This window comes from Cynara cardunculus, assembly GCF_001531365.2.
Source record: "Cynara cardunculus var. scolymus isolate 2C chromosome LG 3, CcrdV1, whole genome shotgun sequence".
Classification (NCBI taxonomy): Eukaryota; Viridiplantae; Streptophyta; class Magnoliopsida; order Asterales; family Asteraceae; genus Cynara; species Cynara cardunculus.
Genome location: NC_037530.1, coordinates 2,539,686 through 2,559,710, shown reverse-complemented (window position 1 = coordinate 2,559,710; position 20,025 = coordinate 2,539,686). Strand labels below are relative to the sequence as shown.

The following is a 20,025-nucleotide window of genomic DNA, read 5'->3' as shown; positions in this document are numbered from 1 at the left end:
AGGTAAACCTTCACAATGTTTTTGCTATGAAGATTTAGTATTTTTTTTTGTAACTTTACAACATTTAGCTATAAATATTCAAATGTATAATAGTCTGGGACATTCCAATATTTTTGGAGGTCATGTTACATCCAAAACATTTGATTACATTGCATAAATGAGATAACATAGAATATATATTAAAGACAAAAATGGATTAAACCTAAAACGATTAAGAATCTAAAACTAAACATAAACCATTAATGATTTGAACCTAAAACCAAACAATTAATAATTTGAACATAAATAATTTTGGCTATATTTTTATACAGTTTAATAAAAAGACACTAAACACATATAAATTTAGACTCTAAAATTTTGGATGTTGCATTTAAAATCTCACATTTAACCTGCTGAAAATGGTAAAAAGCAAAAGATGTAAGTGACCAAGAAAGAGAGAAAAAGATTTGTATTGGCGAGTACATTGTCTTCCCCCCATCCCACTTCAGGTTCCCGTACCTCCATTTCATATTTTCACCCACCGCCACTCTCCCCTCTCTCTGTTTCCATTTTTCCCAATCTCGCTCATGCGAGAATCTTCAATCTTTCCACCCATTTCATTTCATTACCCACTTCACTCCGATCCCACTAACATAATTCACAAAGAAAACCCAATTCGGAAGCTGTAGGATTTCCAGGATCTGTTACCTCTTTCAGATTTTTGTGTTTCCCAATTCGGAAACATGACCTACGTCGATTGATTTGATTTTCGGAAGCGAGAAAAAGAACATGTACGAGATTGATTGATATGAAAGGGGGTTCGTTTCTCTTCTCTTTAATGATGGGTTATTAGGGTTAAGGGATCGTGTTGGGTTATTGGGTGTTTCAATTTGAGATCTGGATGATAGATTTTGAATTCAAGATTGGATAAAAAAGAAATTGATCGAGGCAATAAGATGGATATGGATTATAATGGGGATGTGGGTCGTCTTGACCCCGAATTGTTACAGCTGAATGAAGTGTCTTCTTTGGCTATTAAGTCAAATGCTTATGTTGCAGAGAAGCTGTTTGAGCAATGGCTTTCGCTTCCCGAAACCACTCCTTTGGTAATTATTATAATTATAATTTTTCTGTTTGTATTTTTTTTTAATTTCGATTCATGTGTGTTTTCTTTTGTTATTAACTTATTATCAATTATTAGAGGTGACAAAATGATAAGGTGAGATTTAGCCAAGATAAGGTGACAAAATGATGGTTAATTAATGGTGAAATATAACCCCATTAGTCCCTGTCGTTTCTTGGTCCAAATTGGGCGTCTATCATTTTACCTTGGGTCTCAAAGTGACAGTGACTGCTGTGTTTCTTGAACAATTTAATAATTTAGTATAACAACTTATCAGGAAAAGTAATTTTTGCATTAATGGGAGCTGAACCCATTTAGAGGTTGAAACTAAGGAAGTTCCCTTTTTAGTTTCATGTATGCAATATTCGGAAAACGTTCTGCCTTCATGGTAGAGCTTGAGAGATAAGGCCCCAATTGGCTCTACATACTGATTATGGTGGCATATTCATTTATTTTGTTGGCGGCAAATTGTTGCTTCGTCCAAATATGCAGTAGTTTGCTGCTTTTCACAAACATGTGAAAATCTAAAGTTTTACACACACACACACACACACATATAGAGTCAGGTTCAGGGGAAAACCACAAAAAATTGAAAATTGAGGAACATCCTGGTAACCATTCATCTGCATGGTATGCACATGTGCATAACATGCACACTTGCTTAAAAACCAAGAAACAACTTTAGTACTTGTATGCATATGCATACCATCCATATGAATGGTTACCAAGGTGTTCCTCAATTTTTCAATTTTTGGGGGGTTCCCGTGAACCTCCTTCTATACACACACACACACACACACATATATATATATATATATATGTATGTGTGTGTGTATATTAAAAGATGCAATAAATGCCAATTGCTTTGTATAGAGAGACACCCATATATATATATATATATATATATATATATAAAGCCATCTGTTGTAGGAAAGACACTGATGGCACATACCAAAAAGCTTAGAATAGATTGCCTGTTGGAACAGCGGCTAAGAAAGAAAGATATAATTGATTATGAAGCTATAAGTTTATTTTGTTATTAGCTCTTGGTGAGCAAGTCCATCGTCCATGGTTTGGAGTTTCCACTTACCAACCATGGTGATCAAGTCTCCCGTATGGTTAAGGTTAGTATGTTGATCTTGGTTCATTAATTGACTCACTGGGGGAATTGTTTTAGGGAATAAGAATGGAGTGGTGGCGAATGGGAAGGGGTATTCCAATTGTATTTCTAATGTTTGGATGACATGGGTAATCATTTTTTAAGACACAAGAGGGGAAAAACAAACAGCAGCAGCAACAAGACTACATGAACAGTAAAAAGATCGAGATAGAAAGTCACTTCCAGACTGCACGGTTCCTCTTTAGCACACTTGTCGTAGGCCTTTACGCTGGCACCATAATTGCTGGTGGCCAAGAGAGCTTTCTCTTTCCTCTTCCTATCGTCAGACGTCAGCATTGAGCTTCTCCTTGTATAACCCATTAGCATCCTCAATCACATAATCCGTTTTGAAGACATCAGGTTATGAGCAATGACCTTGAATACCTCTGGAGAAAACGGAGGGAATCAGATGGATCAAGAATAGCATTCAACGGCTTCTTTCAAAGACTCAGTTGCCTTCATTTGCTTATGATCATCTTCTTTGTAATCCAAAGACTCATTTGTCTCCATCACCCAGTATCCAACCAAGATCAATGATCCCATTCCCATACTCTACCCCCAATTTACGCCTAACCTAGCACCCTCTAAGAAATTTGACTACATGGGCATAAATTTGAGGTTTGTATACTAAACATATATGCATTAAGGTAGGTCTTTATATTCAAAGGACCTAAATATAGATATCTAACTGCACCTTAAATATCAAATATTCATTATTGTTTATTTTTCCATCTTACAAAAACTGTGATACTTTTTTGGTACATCATATATGGAATGGTTAGAAACCATGTATGCTAGAGGCATCTATATGTAGTCCCTATTGTAGTAATTTTCTAATTCTGCCCACTGCTTGTTTCTGATGACAATGAAGTGATTGCTTAGTTGTTCACTTGTTCTTGTCATCTCAAAATAGGAAATCTGGTACTGTATATCGAGTTAGGATATCATTACTTGTGCTACACTATAGGTAGAACTATAGAAGCCTTTGAACTGCTGAAATTATTGCTTCAAAATGCAAGCAACAAGTAAAATGATAAGCAAACACATTCATTAGGTCATTTATATTTTTGTAACTGCGCACGCTTAGGTGTCATTTTCTAGTGATCACTTTAAACAAGTAAATATAAGAGTAAAAGTGCTTGCACTATTTATACATTTGTATCTATCAAGCAATACTTATGAGTAAGTGGCATTGCAAAGTGATACTAAATAAATACTGAATAAGAACGAAGTTTCATGTTGTACCAAGGGGCGGAGCCACCCTTGGCCCAGGGTGAACCAAGGACCACCCTCAACTTTGTGGTTGTTTTTACATAGTCAATTAGTTGTTGAAAACCTGATCTCTGTGCTCTAGTCATCACATGTCCATTTAATTTAAATAATAAACAAAAAAAGAAGCCTTGAGATTTGAAAAGAACAAGAGTTTTAGAACCCATTTCAATCAAGATTGAATATTTTTTTCCAATTTAATTAGTTTTTATTTTCAATTTGTTATATTTGGTTTTGGCTTTCCATTTTACTTTGCTCTGAGGATGTTGTTTAAGGGAGGCCAAGATTTGGATGTTTAGGATTCAAGAGTTTGAACCACATGTTTGGCTAACGTATTTTTTATGGTTCTAAAATATATATCTATAACATTGAACTAAATTAGACTTCTTTAGCTCACTAATTAGTATAACTTGTAAGAGATCACCCTCAATCAAAATCCTGGCCCCGCCCTGGTACCATTAGTAAGCGCAACAATAAAATTATCTAAAAATACAACTTTTCTACTTTATGACACAAAAACGGGCTAGAATCTTTAGGGAATAATAAAACTGTCGTTGCTTGACATAACTTCCACTTTGCTACATTAATGAGTATAATAAGCATGCTTAAACTTTGAAAATGAAAAGGTAAAGCAAAAAATAATTTTAACTATTTTTGAAGAACATGGTTTTTGTTTTATAAATATATAAAAAAGGAACAACATGTGTAATGCAGATTAGAAAAAAGAAACAGCATAATTTTGGAAAATTTCTGAATCATTGATTCTTGTTTTTAAAATTAAGCACTTTAATCGTTTGGTATTTCTTCTCTTATCAATTCCTCTACCAAAATTGTTACCATAAGTTCTTTGATTTGATGAAGATTGTATGTTCTGTAGCTACATTATTTGTATCCTAACTTTGAAAGCTTGACAAATGGTCCTGAACTCTTCTTTACACAAACTTTGATATCTCAGACTATACTGTGGGTTCATTGGTTTTATATAGAAACTTAGCAGGCCTCTCAAAGTTGCTATATTTCCTGGGTATGTTGCATGTATCCTTTCTGTAGTATTTCCTTATTTTAGCACTTAAATTGCCAGCATTTGCCTTATTTTTAACTTTGGCAGTTCGTATCACGAGCAATTGATATTTTTAAGATTATTTTGGTGTCTTTATAGTCCTCTACATTATTTACAAATTACAAGCAACTATAAGTTTTCATCATATGAAAATTCATAATTGGTATTATGGTCTCTAGCATTCCTTTTATGCAGTTTATAGCTTTTTTGTGTTGACGGAATCTGTATGTTATTAGGTCAAACTTAATTATTAGGAATGAGGTCAGTCCCTCATGGTTAGTCTTATTGACTTCCCTACTAGAGTAAAGCTCTACTTAATTCAATTGGGAATCTCTATTGAAGAAGTCCTCTATATCAAGTCCAATTACAACCCTTATGCATCTTCCCTTTCTGGATCAGTTTTGTCTAGGATTACGATTTTCTATTCTTTCTACACTGAAGTGATGCTTGAACTTATCACATAAGCAACATTTTTCGCTTTGGCATTTCTAAGAAAGTATCGCCTCTAATATTTGCATATAAATCTATCTACGTTTTATAATACAGAAGACTAAAGTGAAGATAGCTGCTCTACTCTTTGGAGTAGAGGTCACATCTGCTTACATCTCACCCTCCCCAGACCCCACCATATACTGGATTAGTCTGGCTTGATTTATGATCTTTTCCCTTGTAGATGTCCTATTTGCTATGGTGGTGATTGGTGTTGGTACACGTACATTGGAGCTTATTTTAGCTGAAGTTATTTCATATCTTACAAACATTTTTTCTTGCACGACTTTCTTGTCCTCTATATGTTATTTCACTTTTGTTCTCTCTTTGTATTGACTCAGGAATACATAATTAACTTTTTGTAATATACATGATGCTTCTTACTTTCGTAATTTAATTTCTTGAGGGTACTTTCAGAAATTTATATCAGCTTATCGTAAAGGTCATAGCTTTCCCCATGAAATATTGTAACTTAGAAAAGGCCGTGTTCTGTATTCATTTTCTGTGGCTATGATTATTCTTAGTTTGTCCAATATATTGGGACAAACTAATCATATTTTTTTCCCTCTGGATATAGGTAAGGTCTTTGCTAAGCAATGCTAAAGCAGGCGTTCCATTGAATGTATCTGGAGCAGTTTCCAGCCCAAAGTCTGCTACTAGCAGTTCCGTACCATCCATGTTTCCTGCTGGCAGTGCACCTCCACTTTCACCAAGAAGTTCTTCCGGTTCTCCTCGTATAACAAAGCAGAGGGCGGGCCCCTCTGTTCTCGGTTCTCCGTTGAAAGTAGTTAGCGAGCCTGTGAAAGAGTTAATACCTCAGGTTTGATAGCTGAAAACTGATTTTTGTTGTATAGCATGATGTCTTTAATGTTCTACATTTAACGGAAATCTTGCAATGATTGCAGTTCTATTTTCAGAATGGCCGTCCAGCCCCTAACGAACTAAAAGAACGCTGTTTGTTTAGAAGTAACCAGTTCTTCTATGGTCATCCTAATGGACTATCATTGGATGGTATGATGTTAATTAAGTTTGTAATTATACTTTCAATCTCCGCTTGCTACAATAACTGATTTTCTTTTTGGGATATATGGATTTTGCTAACTTTCCATCATCATGAATAGAATTCAAACCTGTTACGAAGGAAATATGCATGCTGCCATCATTCTTCTCTACCACACTTTTTAAAAAGATTGACGTTGGTAGCACTGGCATTGTAACCAGGTGATTTTCTTATTGAGCTGTTATGTAAATCCAATTAATGCTTATGGAATAGTGATTTATGATCTCTTTATACTAGTTTTCTTCAAGTTCGATTGTGCTACAGGAAAAATAATTATGTATTGGGTCAACATCTATATGTTAGCTCCTTCGCCTTTTAATATTTTTTCTACTCAATTTCTTTGTAGTCTATGTTAGCTTCTACCTTTACTAATGTATATGCATCTATGTTGCTGTCCTCATGATCTCTACTTTATAGATATGCGGGGTTAGATAATATAGTTGTAAGTTAGCTAGATTATTTTTTTTATTCTTAGAGATCAGTTTCCTATCAATATTTTGATTTCTAAATTTCATCTTAATAGAGCTTTATTGATTAAGGGAACCCTAACCCTCTTTGCCATCTTATAAAACCCAAAAATCTCGTTACTACCATAACACCCCTGAACCATGGGTCTGCTACATTTCGTTTTTTCCCTCAAAAACTTCTAAAATATAAACAATTTTATGGTGTTTACAGAGGAAACAATTTCAGAAATAAACATAAATGAGAATACATGATATAATCGATTATATTACAATGATCACAACAAAACTATTGTACCCAACTATGAGATCATCTTATTGGTGTTCCTATGTCGATATTTCTCACATCAAATTCGTCCATGCGTTCTAGCTCGATATGAGCATAATACTTCAACCTGCGATATATGAAATACATTCTGTAAGCAACAAAGTTGCCAAGTCATCATGTGATATGGGCTTTCAACATTTTCATAAATAATCGTATCATTGCCATTTCTTTGGTATCACATAACCATTCATAATGCATATCTTCATGTAACCATTTTAATGTGACGTCGGTAACGTGTGCCCAAACCGACCAATTTCAAAATATCAGTAGGGTACCAGGACCATCAGTACAACCCTGCCCTAGTATTTTACCGTCTACCGATTTCAGTCACATTGCTTTTAACCATCCTTTCACGGTTTTAACTCCACATGTCGTTTTCTCAGTAGAATCATAGTATATCGACGTTCCACCCTCGAAATGAAAAATCCACACATAATCATCTTACTTATGAGTTTCTATGTAAGATCAATTAAAGTCCACATCTAATGTATCTGTTGGTCATTTCTAGAGAAAATGGTTTCCTAAATAGCCGTTTCTTCTCTGTTTATGGTACATCATGGTACATCCAACCAACATGTCAACTTCTTGTTCCAACCAGTTTAGACGTCGCTTCACTATCTGTCTTGCAGATTTCAGCGGTGAAACTTAATGATGAAAGTTATTTGGAATGGCCTCAGTCTGTTGAACTAGCCCTAGGATGGAAGAAGAAAGATTGATTTTTTGACAGGAGAAGAGCCAAAGCCTACAATCAACTGTCCCCACGTTCTGGAGTTCGTGTTCCATAAATTCTCTAATCACGGGATGCTAATTTCCATGAAAATCCGTCGTTCTTTCATGTACATGGATCCAGAAGAAATTTGGTATGCTATTTCAATCTTGGTAGTTGTCAATTTCTCGAGTTGAAGAGATTGTGGCTCTGTAAACAAGGTGATAAAGGGATGTCATCGCTTGTTTCAATGAAATGCTCTCTCTTTGACAAGAGTTAGATCTATGTTATGATGACACATGGGAGAACCCTAAAGACCTTGGAAAGGCAAAGAAAAGAGGGGAAGATGATTGTGTCTTCATGTTTCTTGCCAGAGTTAATGATGGGCCACTGGCCTTTACCTTCCATCCGGGTTGTATTCTCTGAACTACGTGAGAAGGAAGCCTGGAAACATGTTATGATTGAATGTGTTCACTTGACGGAAAATGGAGACAACATGGCGCTGGCCTCTAAAGGCTTTGGTGATCAAAGTGACAAGAAAAAAAATCATTTTCTTGTGATTTTGGGGGCAAGTCATGGCATACCAAAGATAAATGTTGGAAGCTCCATGGAAAGTCGACTCAAAAAGGGTGGGAAAACTACTGTAGTCGGGGCCAAGACTTTTCAAGAGCATACCACATCTCTAGACGCAGTGTTTTCACCAATAAACAACTCCACCTTTTATATAAGCTTTTGAACTCTTCATAGTTTTTTTTAACCTGTTCTTCTTGTGCTTTAGGAAAAGTAAGGTATCTCTTCTTCATTTGTGTGTTCAAATCAATCTTGTGTTCTGTGGGTCATAGATTGGGCTATGGATCACATGACATATTGCTCTCAATCTGTGAAACTTTCAACCAAAATTGTCGTTTTGATATTGGTATGACAAGTTGTAAACCAGCTCACAGGTGGGTGAATTTTTATATTGCAAGGAAAAACACCCTTATCTCCTATCAGAAAGATTCCCAATTCTCTCTTTGGTGCTTTGACTCTTGCATAAAGTTCTTAAATTCAAAAATCGAGGAGAGGTATTTACTAATGAATTAGAACGAATAGGAGACATGTTAGTATGCCATCCACTGGACACCTTTCCTAGTGAGGGAAGTCCTCTATTTTTAGGTCGACTGACATGCCTGTAGATCTCGATTAAACAAACTTAGCGACACTGAAGGTGATCTAGTTGATGTTGGGAGATATCAATGTTCGGATGAGAATTTTATCTATTTGTCTTACACAAGACTAGATATTGCTTTTGTTCCCATTTGATCAGCCAATTTTCATGCACTCTTTTAAGAAGGTCTATTTAGAAGCAGATTACCGCATTTATAAGAGATCTCAAGGGATCCAGAGGGGGGCTATTCTTTGAGAAGAAGCCTCAAAGATTATTGAAGTATTTACTGATGCAGATTGGGCAGACTCAATCACTAATAGAAGATCTGTTATTTGATACAAATCATTTGTATGCGGAAAATTTAGTGAAATGACGAAGTAAAAAAGCAAAATGTGGTGTCTCCACAACCCTGAGACCAAGTTACGTGTTGTGTACTATGGTCAATGGAATATGTGGAGCAATTTGGCTCAAATGAGTACCGTAGGAGCTACAACTACCATTGGATGTCCTATGAAGCTGTATTGTGACAACACAAGGCTGCCATTAGCGTTGTTTATAATCGCATACAACATGACATGATTAAACATGTGGAAATCGACCAAACTTTATCAAAGAAACGCTAGAAAATGGAATGATATGCATGCCGTATGTTCCACCACGCAACAAGTAGTTGATATTCTTACAAAAGGATTGTTCAAGCCAAGCTTTTTTAAGTATATTATATTTATATACAACAAACTCACACACACTCTTCATCCATAGTGAGGTTTGAACCCTTGACCTCCTGGGAGGTGGGGCTCTACCGGTAACCCGCCTGCCGCTGCGCCAATGACCCTCTGGTTCTAAGCCAAGCTTTGACGGAATCATAAGTGAGTTGGGCCTTGTAAATATTTATGCCCCAATTTGGAGGGGGAGTGTTGGCTTAGATAATATAGCTATGAGTTAGAATATTATAGCTGTAAATTAGGTAGATTATTTTCGTATGTTTTAGAGATTAGTTGCCTATCATTAAGCAAACAAATTATGTATACAAACTCTACCTTGTAGATTTTTAATCAAGAGAGAAAATACTGTGATTCTCAAAATTCAGGTATGGTGGAATCAATAACTTTTGGGATTATGAAGCAATTTAATTAACTGAAATTTCTTGAAGAATTGCTAATAACATGTCGGATATGTTGTTTTTGTGCTCATACTTTACATAATCTTTTTTTAATAGTCCCGTCCCATGTAAAAATTGCAACATTTGACTGGACACGTAGTATAGGAGAAACATTTGACTCTGAATCAAATGTCTTAAATATTCTTAAATAAAAGATATTCTTAAAATCATGATAAAATATTTTGTTTGTGAAGAAAATGATGATGACAAATTAGGGGGACCTCTTACCTAAATGAAACTCATCATTCATCGTGATACCGATAATGAGCAGCTATGGAATTTAGTTTGGAAGCTTAATGGGAATGTTGAAAATTTCATAGGACATTCTAAAAAGGAGCGTGTTGCAATTTTCATGTGATGAAGTGATTATTATCATATTATGTACTAACATATGAATAAATAAACGAAGAAACTAAAAATTGTATGGTTTGCACTGTTTTATTTTTTCACTACCTTTAACAACAATTGTGGCCACTGAGTTTATTAGGGCTGATGTCGTTTAGTTGCAATTTGCCGGGATTAATCTAGGCATAGCCTGGGACACCCTTCTAGAAAATACTATGCAAGTTCAATCGAGCAATTCTCAAATTTAATTTTAGCTTGGGTTAACAAATACATAAACACTTTCAAGAACCATACCTTGCATGGTTCCACTAATTAAGCCACCAGGGTCCTTATTATCAGTCCTATCACCGTCATATCTGCTGGCTATTGTCTGTCTTAGCATGTAAAGCACGTGTGTTAGGTTACTTTTGGAACATTATATTTATATGATTTGTTAGTAAAAGAAAACTGACTTGGTGGTTATCAATTATTGAACATGTCCTTGGATTATCTTATGACTTCCAATTGAAATCATGGCAAGAATTTACATCTAATTCTTTTTTAACATATCCAGGGAATCATTTGTGGACTTTTGGGTCAACAGAAACATGCTGACAAAAGACACAGCAACCCAGATATATACGTTACTAAAGCAGCCTGATTTGAGATATCTAACTCAGGTAATTATTTTTACTCAAATCCCATCACTATGCTGTTGGGTTTATTTGGATGTTAGAATTGTTACCTTTTCCTTTCAAATTGGTCAATTGTCTATAATAGTTTCTACCAAAAAAGCAGCGACTTTTTTGGAGGGCCAGAAATGACCATGATACAACTTTTGATTTTGAATCTAAGTGTACCATGATTCTGTTTTTATTTTGAAGATAAAAACTTTGATTTCATACTGCTGCCTACATATTGTCATGCCACCCTTGTTTGGTCTTTAAAAATGATGACAAGGACATCTGTCTGAGCTTCGGAGTGGTAAATAAACCACAATGTTGCAGTTGATATCTTAAAAATAAAACCCAATAATATTTTAGTGTCCAAAATAAAAATCTAATTTATCGACAACACTCTCCATCTAAGCAAATAATTAGGGCTGATCCTAACAACAGTTTCCATCAGGACATAACCCCCTCTCCCAATTTTCTATCTTTCCCGCCCAACTTGAGTTTATTTGTGAAAATTTTCCCTTACAGATTGATATGTTGATAGCTTATAGTCTGTAAATAATATATCAACGGTCTTTCTTTCAAACAAAAATCATAAATGCAAATAACAAAAGAATATACTTCGGAGAACCTTCATCGGATGAGAATCAAATAACACTGGAGGGGAGGTGCTCTCAGGCTGTTACAGGATGAAAGTGATTATGGTAATTTTAGGATATGTCAAAATTAGTAAAGGGTTTATTGTTACTTCTTGTCTCTATGTTTAATTTTCATTACCTTGGTCCGTTTATTTGCTTAATTTGTTTTTATTAGTTGAATTTCCAAGAAAGATGTCATATCCGCTTCTTTCTAACACATCGGAGGTCATGTTATCAGTATTAAAGCCACGTATGGGAGGAATTGAGAAGTAATTTTTTTCCAGATTTTATCAGTTAGCTGTGTTTTTGGTAAGAGCCTCGAATTCAAGCTCAAAATTTTTATGGATAAATCGACAATTTGCTCATAGTTGGAGAAATAGAGTTTTGCCTAACATTTGCAATCAGATTGTATGTCCGTACTTGGTAATTCTTTCTTTTTCCCTTTCTTTTATTTAATTGTTTATCAACTTTGCAATAGGAGGACTTCAAACCCATACTTCGTGAACTTTTGGCAACTCATCCAGGGTTGGAGTTCTTACAGAGCACCCCCGAGTTTCAAGAGAGATATGGTATATTCTTTTTACTTGTTTATGTTTTATTACTTAATGGGAAAAGAAGGATGGAAGGTGACTTTATATGCAACAAACAATATTTCCAGGCATGCAATAAACAGTATTTACGTTTCTAGAAACATTTTGTGAAGAATTTTTCAGGAAAGTAGTTTCTCTAAACCACAAGGGTTGTGGCGTAGTGGCTGAGGTCCTGGGGGATGTGGTGGAATATCCCATCCGACTAGGGTTCGATTCCAAAGGCACACTACAATTGTGGCGATTGAGTTCATGAGGGCTGATTTCTTGCAGTCACAGTTTCCAGGATTAGTCCAGGCATAGCCTGGGACACGCTTCCAAAAAAAGTAGTTTCTTTAGATGGACCATGCTTCTAAAGTTGTGTGTGCAACTACAAATTAGTTTCCATTTACACCTAGGTGGTTCCTTCACAAAGTTATTTATCCGAGCAATCAATTACTTGGATTTCAATGTAGGAATTACGTTAAACCATTTGCGAAATTGGAAATTATTGTAACTTATTTGGCAGTACTTCAGGATAGATCCCTCTTAAGCACTTGCTTCTATAGTTTTCACCTTCACTAGGACTTTCTGATCACACAAGACTCCTCGAAATGTGTTTTTCCATTTACCCCACTACCTTTGAATAACATCTTTACGGGTCTTCCTATTCTTGTGCAATACATCCCGAGTAACAATAGGCATCCTTCCTAGCTACATCCAGTTTGGCGATGCTTGCTGCATCTTTTTACAATATACCAGGGGCGACCCACATGGAATGATACGGTGGCACGGACCACCGCTTCATGGTTCCATTGTAAGGTGAAAAAATTACGTTTCTGAAGGGTGCCACCGTATTATTATTTTGTTGGGTGCCACCTTATAGTTTTTGAAACTGACATGTTAACACAAGAATTTAATGGCTGAGATGGGAAATGCTCCTGCCTTTATACAAACGACCTGGGTTCGAGTCCCATTGTTGTCAAATTTGTTGATTATTAGCTTAAATGTTGGTGTCTTTTTATACACTTATTGTGTTTTTAAAAATAAATGTAGACAGGACTTGAACATGGGAGATCTATACTAATATTGTGAAAAAAAGTTAGATCTTTTTTATAATTAATTGTGCCACCGATTGAAAAAAATTCTGGGTCCGCCTCTGGAATAGACACTACTAAAGTGGCACCAGATGTGAGATTAATCTATTCATAATTGAAATTCAAGTTAAGACATTGCCTAGTTTTAACATATACTTTTATTTGCTATGGCCAGCTGAAACGGTAATATACAGAATATTTTACTACGTGAATAGAACGGGTAATGGTCGTCTTACCCTCAGGGAGCTGAAACGTGGAAATCTAATTGATGCAATGCTGCATGCGGACGAAGAAGAAGACATAAACAAAGTTTTGAGGTAATGCTGTGTTTCATTATGCACTTGCTCAACTAAGGGCCTGTTTGTTAGCAGCTTATTGGGTCAGCTATACATGACTGATTGGTGGTGGCTTAATGATATAAAAAGTGGCTTATTCAGTAAACTTTCAGGGGGGAGCTTTATGCAGAAAGCCAAGTTTTTTTCAGAGCTGCTCCCAATTAAAAACCACGCTCCCTCCATCTATGAAAACCCTCCCAAACAAAAACCTTCACAATCTATACAAATAGATTAATTCACACATACAACTTTATTCATACAGGACTTAATGCAAAACCAACCAAACATCCCCTAAGTAGTCCTTGGTATGCAAAAGTGGAGTGTTTGACTATGCCTATGATGGATTGAGTTTTCATGTTGTAGTCATCCCAAAATGTATTTTTGAAAACGAATATTTTGTATGTCACTGAACAGTAGTAAATGTGAAAATGTTTATTTTGTGTTTTTGGATATATGCAGAAGACTTTTCACATGTATGAAATGCCATTAAGCCGAAACAAGATGTAATGGCTTAAACCTTAAGAATATGTATTTATCTTTTGTGATTAGGTTTGAAAGTTGTTCAACCATTTGTTGATCTTTTTTTCAACAGGTATTTCTCGTATGAACACTTCTATGTAATATATTGCAAGTTCTGGGAGCTGGACACGGATCATGATTTCTTGATTGATAAAGAGAACCTTATAAGATACGGTAACCACGCACTGACGTACAGGATTGTTGACAGAATATTCTCCCAGGTTTGTAATATTGCAGCCTTATGTTTGGTTTGACGGAATGTTTTTTGAAGGATTTGGAATCTTCGGTATGGTTGTTTTGTAAGATTTGGAATCAAATTGAATTCCATTCTTTATTAATTATTTATAAAAACAAATTATTAAAACAATTAAATTACTTTTTTTATCAATTGATTATTAACAAACAAGTGTTTTTAACCTATTTTAAAACATCAGTACAAACAAATCCTATGAAATCCCGTGAAATACCAACTACCTCCATGGGATTTCTAAATCCAATGTTTGTGGGTTTTCTCTAAACCAAAAGTGGGGGATTGGAATGGAATCCAATTCCAAATCCTACCAAATCCCGCAAACCAAACGGGCCTAGTTTTCCTACAGGTTCCAAGAAAGTTGGTCATTTGCCTTATGTACTAGGTTGAATTCTATTCTTTCTGACGCGTTAATAACATACAGGTTCCAAGAAAGTTCACGAGTGAAGTTGAGGGGAAAATGGGATACGAAGATTTCGTTTACTTCATATTGTCTGAAGAGGATAAATCATCTGAGCCTAGTCTCGAGTACTGGTATGACCGTTTTTAGTACTTTTCCCCTTGGTGCACTGATTTATGAATCTGGCCCTAGACATTTTCTGTTTTTAGGTCTCTTTATTCTGTTTAGTGTAATACTGAAAATGCAGTGTTCTAAGTTGGCTTGTCTCCCAATGGACAACCAGATGGGTGTTAGAACCCTTGACATTAAGCATGGGCGTCGTGGCAATGTGGCCGCCTCACTTTTCTCTAAGTTTTGCTAACCTGTTATTTCAAATGGCTCAGATGCATTAAAGTGGCTTTTATCTTGAATGATACATCAAAGAGAACCCGTACGATGAAATCTTATCATAATTTTCTACTCATAAAAGTTGTGATTCCTGCAGTTTCTGTTGCTTTTTTCACCTCATATCCTGTTCTTTTATTCACAAATTATTTCTATATATGATTATACACACACATATACACACATACAATCATTTGAGAAACCACAAAATTGTGAGAAGCTTGAGAACTGGTGCATCATGTGTTATTCACATGATTTTTTCTCATATACGGCTTGGATTTAGGGTATTGATTATCATATATTTGTTTAACAATGTGTTCCTTTCACATATATTTGTTTCACAATGTGATGAACATTTCTTTGCGTGTTTGTAAAACAAAAAATACAAACAAAAAAAAAAGTTCCACATTGGAAACAAAATACATATGAAATGATCACATTGTGAAACAAATATATGTTGATCAATATTTTAAATTCTAACCTTAGATAGAAAAAATCATGTGCAACAACATATGAGGTAATCACAATATATATGAGGTTCTCATTTGATTAATATATAGATATATATGTATGTAGGGTTAAGTTCAGGGGAAAGCCGCAAAAAAATGAAAAACTGAGTAACACCCTGGTTATCGTTCATCTGGACGGTATGCACATGTGCATACAAGTAATTTGTAAGCAATTTGTCCGGTAGAACGGTATGCACATGTGCATAACATGCACACGTGCATAAAAACCAAGAAACAACTTCAATTACTTGTATGCGCACGTGCATACTGTCCAGATGAATGGTTACCAGGGTGTTCCTCAGTTTTTCAAGAGAGAGAGACCTAACCGAGCAATACAGTAGTGAAAGCTGGCTGGTCAAAGCCACTAGGTTGTTTGGCATGCTGAAAACATTTAGATGGTCTTGGTTTATAGAATTAAACACCCTGTTCGTATTCTGTAGATAGTTGATTTATCGGTGGTGTTTGTTTTTCAGGTTTAAGTGCATAGATTTGGATGGAAATGGGGTGCTGACAAGGAATGAATTGCAATTTTTCTATGAAGAGCAGTTGCATAGGATGGAATGTATGGCCCAAGAGCCTGTTCTCTTTGAGGACATTTTATGCCAGATCGTTGACATGATTAAACCACAGGTAACACTCGTATTCATTTAATATCCTCTTTCGTCAAATTTGGAATATGATTGTTACTTTCGTCAAATTACTCGCAGGATGAGGCCTATTTTACTTTACGTGACTTGAAAGGAAGCAAACTCTCCGGCAGTGCTTTCAATATCCTCTTTAACCTTAATAAGTTCATGGCCTTTGAATCTCGTGATCCCTTCCTCATTCGTCAGGTATATAAATCATCATAATAAATAAGTTGGTCTTTGGTAAGAACAGGAATAACACGCTGTTGTGAATAGGAGCGTGAGAATCCAACGTTGACTGAATGGGACCGATTTGCACATCGGGAATATATTAGGCTTTCAATGGAGGAAGACGCGGATGATGCCTCTAATGGTAGTGCAGATGTATGGGATGAGTCTCTTGAGGCCCCCTTCTGATTTCAACTTCAATTTGAAGAAAGAAACTACTCATCGAGGTTTTTTTTTTTTGTGAATAAATGCTTCATGCACATGTGAATAAATGCTTCATGCACATGTGAATAAATGCTGATTTTTGTGCAGGTGAAGTAGAATTTGAAGAAGATATATTTAAGTTAAAGAAGAAGGGTGTAAAGTTTTTAGATTGTACCTGAAATGAGGTAAGTAAAGGGGGTGGGTTCTCTCTCAAGTTACATGCTTCGACTCAAATACACTACTTTTTGAGTATTTTTGCGTTCTGATTTTAATTCGACACAGATAGAGATATTTTTGGTATTCTAATCAACATTTTTAGTAAACAACACAACCCTCGAGTTGAATTTTTTGTATGTAATATCTTTGTTTCGAGACGTAGATTCGTGTTATTTGCACTTATATTTTCTTTAAAAGGGTAGTTTTGTCTTTTTTTCCCTATAACATTATTAAGTAACTTATGATAACATTTATAAGTATTGGGATATATAAATAATTGTTAAACAATTAATATATCGGTTAAAAAACGGATGAAAATGCTATCTAAATGATAATGAATTTTCATTTCCCACAATTGACCAGGAATAAAGTTTTGGGCTTCCGGAGGAATAAGCCCATTATATTATAGAAAACCAAACAATTTCTTTTATTTTTATTCTCATTGATTACTATTTAAAATCTCTGATCTAACATGTACTTAGTTTAGAACCTTTTGGAGATTCTCTTACAAAATAGAAAAGATTAAAAAAAATGGTGATTTTAGACTTTTATTAACCGAATCTCCAAACCAGATAATAGATGTGAGAAAACAATTTTCTAAGGGGGTATTTTGTTAAATGTATGAAGCAGTAATCAATGAGAATGAAAATAAAAGAAACGGTTTGGTTTTCTATAATATAATATGCACATTCCTCCCAGAAGCCCAAAATTTCATTTCTAGTTAAACTGGAAAGAATGAAAGGGTAAGTACGATATTTTTTAATATATTGTTTTTAATAAAAGAAATTGTTTGGTGAAGAATGTGTGTGAGTTTATTTGTTCTATTTGTTGTATATAAATACATGCCCGTTTCTGACATTTTTAGGCCCTGGGTGAGATGTGAAAGGGTAAGTACGATATTTTTTTAATATATTGTTTTATCATCATAAATAACATTGAATTCATATAAAACCGTTTTTCCGAGTATTCTTAGACGCAAAATTAATCAATAATCATTTCTAAATTAATATTATCTACTAGAACATTCAGCATCATCAATTTGTTTTATCATCAAAAACATCATATGATATATTTTTGGTACATAAAATGACATCGTTTGAGGTCACAATGTTAATTTTCCGATTTTCGAGTAATACTATGTAAATCAATGTAAATAGGTTGGTTTTCCATGTCATCGCATGTTAATGTTTTTAATTTTAGTAAAACTATCTCCAATGATGTGGTATCCAACCAAACATAAAACTTATTGAATTTTAATTTCAAAAGGTAAGTAAATCACTACCATAGCAGCATGGTACCAGTTACTCGGGTGCTTAAATGTTTAAAACTTTACATAATAGGTATCAAAATGAAAGTTTTGAAAGTACGTTACTCAAAATATGAATAAAGTTAGGGTACGTTATTTTTTTCATGCAATTTACTCTTATTTTATCTTAAAATATATATACCAATATGGGTTTAAAACTAAAGATTATAAAATTCTAATTTTCTAGTTTAATTTATTTAATTTCTATACTTAAGATCTTTTATATTTAAAATTAAAAAGATAATATATGTAATAAAAAAATATGAGGTGTTTTATCTCGGATTTTCTTGTGTTTATCGGTTATTTATACAAAGAGTTTTAAATTTTTAGATATTTTAGAAAATAAAATAAATGTTTCTCTTAGTATTTATCGTATTTATCTGCAGTTAATTACAAAAAAAATCAAACATTGAGGTTTAATAACTTGTATTTATGTTTAATGAACTTGTAATCTTGATTTTTAAGTTATATATATATATATATATATATATATATATATATATATATAGTACTAGAAGGGTACTCGTGCAATAAAATATATCTCAATTTTAATATTTAGTTTCATTAGTTATCTTTGTCGATATAATACGGTTTTATGTAGTTTTGAGAAAAACGATAATGTTTTTATTTTTGAATAAAATATAAATTGGAAAATATCATTAAAAAATTTTTAAAAATATTGATATTAGTAATTACTATTTAAAAGTTTTTGTTTTTCAATTTTATTATTATAATTTAATTTAGGTTTAATAACAAAGTAATTTGTGTTTTGATAATATAAATTTTTTATAAAGATAAAACTTAAGTATTTTATTAGAATTCAATGATTATCCTAATTATATTTAGATTTTTTATATTTATAATGAGATGTTTATCATGTATTTGATTATGTTTATCTGCAGTTAGTTATACAAATTAAAAATAAAGCTTTAATAAATTGTAATTGTCCAAAATTTGCTTGTAATTTTAAATTATAAATAATATGTATCAATAAATAATAATTTATATAAAAAAATAATTTTTAAAAATTTTTATCAGAAAGGGGAATGAAGAAGAAAAGAGGAGGGACGGAGGATGGTGGGTGGGGCAAATGGTGCATTAATTATACTAAATACAAACATATATTATTATAATAATTTATATTACTTTTTTATTTTCTTAAAAGGAAATAAGAACACAAAATGATGGAAAGACCAAATTGCCCTTACTTAACAGATCTTTTTAACGATCGTTTATCGTAGGGACCAAAACCAGACATATTGTAAACTTCGATGAACCAAACCAAGAAAATGAAAAAGAAGAGGGACTAAAAATGAATTTCTAATATTTAATTTTTTACTTAATTTGAAGGGGAGATAATGAGGAAAGAGAAGATAATACTATTTTATTAAAAGTTGGAAAATTTGTTGGGATTATTAAATTAATAAAATCTTTTAAAATAATTTATATTATAAAATATTTGAGTTATTTTGTTTAATAATTTCTATAGTATATCATAAAGCATTTGATAAAAACTTTTAAAAACAATTTTTTATGTATAAAGTACTGTATGTTGATGCATATCACTTAAAATTCAAGATTACAAGTTGATTGTGCATAAATACAATTTATTAAAGCTTCATGTTTGAATTCGTATAACTAACTACATATAAACATAATCAAATACATGATAAACACCATTTTAAGTATAAAAAATCAAAGATATAATTAAAATAATCATTGAGTTCTAACAAAATACTTAATTATTATCTTAAATAAATTATCTTATTAAATAAAAAAATATTAGAATAATATAAACAATTT

General features: G+C 33.6%; 1 protein-coding gene across 5 annotated transcripts; it reads left to right on the top strand.

The window, feature by feature from the left end:
- Positions 1-445: 445 nt before the first annotated feature.
- LOC112508700 (probable serine/threonine protein phosphatase 2A regulatory subunit B''delta) lies at positions 446-16,968 on the top strand. Of its 5 annotated transcripts, XM_025113405.1 has the most exons (14): positions 447-797; positions 1,039-1,085; positions 5,657-5,899; positions 5,985-6,090; positions 6,201-6,300; positions 10,845-10,950; positions 12,061-12,151; positions 13,421-13,562; positions 14,173-14,320; positions 14,774-14,883; positions 16,116-16,272; positions 16,350-16,475; positions 16,545-16,723; positions 16,809-16,968. In XM_025113405.1, exons 1-13 carry the CDS (start codon positions 788-790, stop codon positions 16,683-16,685), a joined length of 1,527 nt encoding a protein of 508 aa, XP_024969173.1. In that variant the 5' UTR covers positions 447-787; the 3' UTR covers positions 16,686-16,723; positions 16,809-16,968. The 5 variants fall into 5 exon arrangements, with proteins under 5 accessions (XP_024969171.1, XP_024969173.1, XP_024969176.1 ...); XM_025113403.1 differs by having other exon boundaries at positions 446-1,085; XM_025113408.1 differs by lacking the exons at positions 447-797; positions 1,039-1,085; positions 5,657-5,899; positions 5,985-6,090; positions 6,201-6,300 and adding exons at positions 7,574-7,791; positions 8,012-9,874.
- The last annotated feature ends 3,057 nt before the right edge of the window (positions 16,969-20,025 follow it).

What these genes read in the sequence shown, in the direction of transcription:
- LOC112508700 (XM_025113403.1), top strand. Translation starts at nt 936, where the DNA reads ATGGATATGGATTATAATGGGGATGTGGGTCGTCTTGACCCCGAATTG. An exon ending in TTGACAGAATATTCTCCCAG is followed by an intron (nt 14,321 to 14,773) that starts GTTTGTAATATT and finishes AATAACATACAG; the next exon opens with GTTCCAAGAAAGTTCACGAG. An exon ending in GAGCCTAGTCTCGAGTACTG is followed by an intron (nt 14,884 to 16,115) that starts GTATGACCGTTT and finishes TTTGTTTTTCAG; the next exon opens with GTTTAAGTGCATAGATTTGG.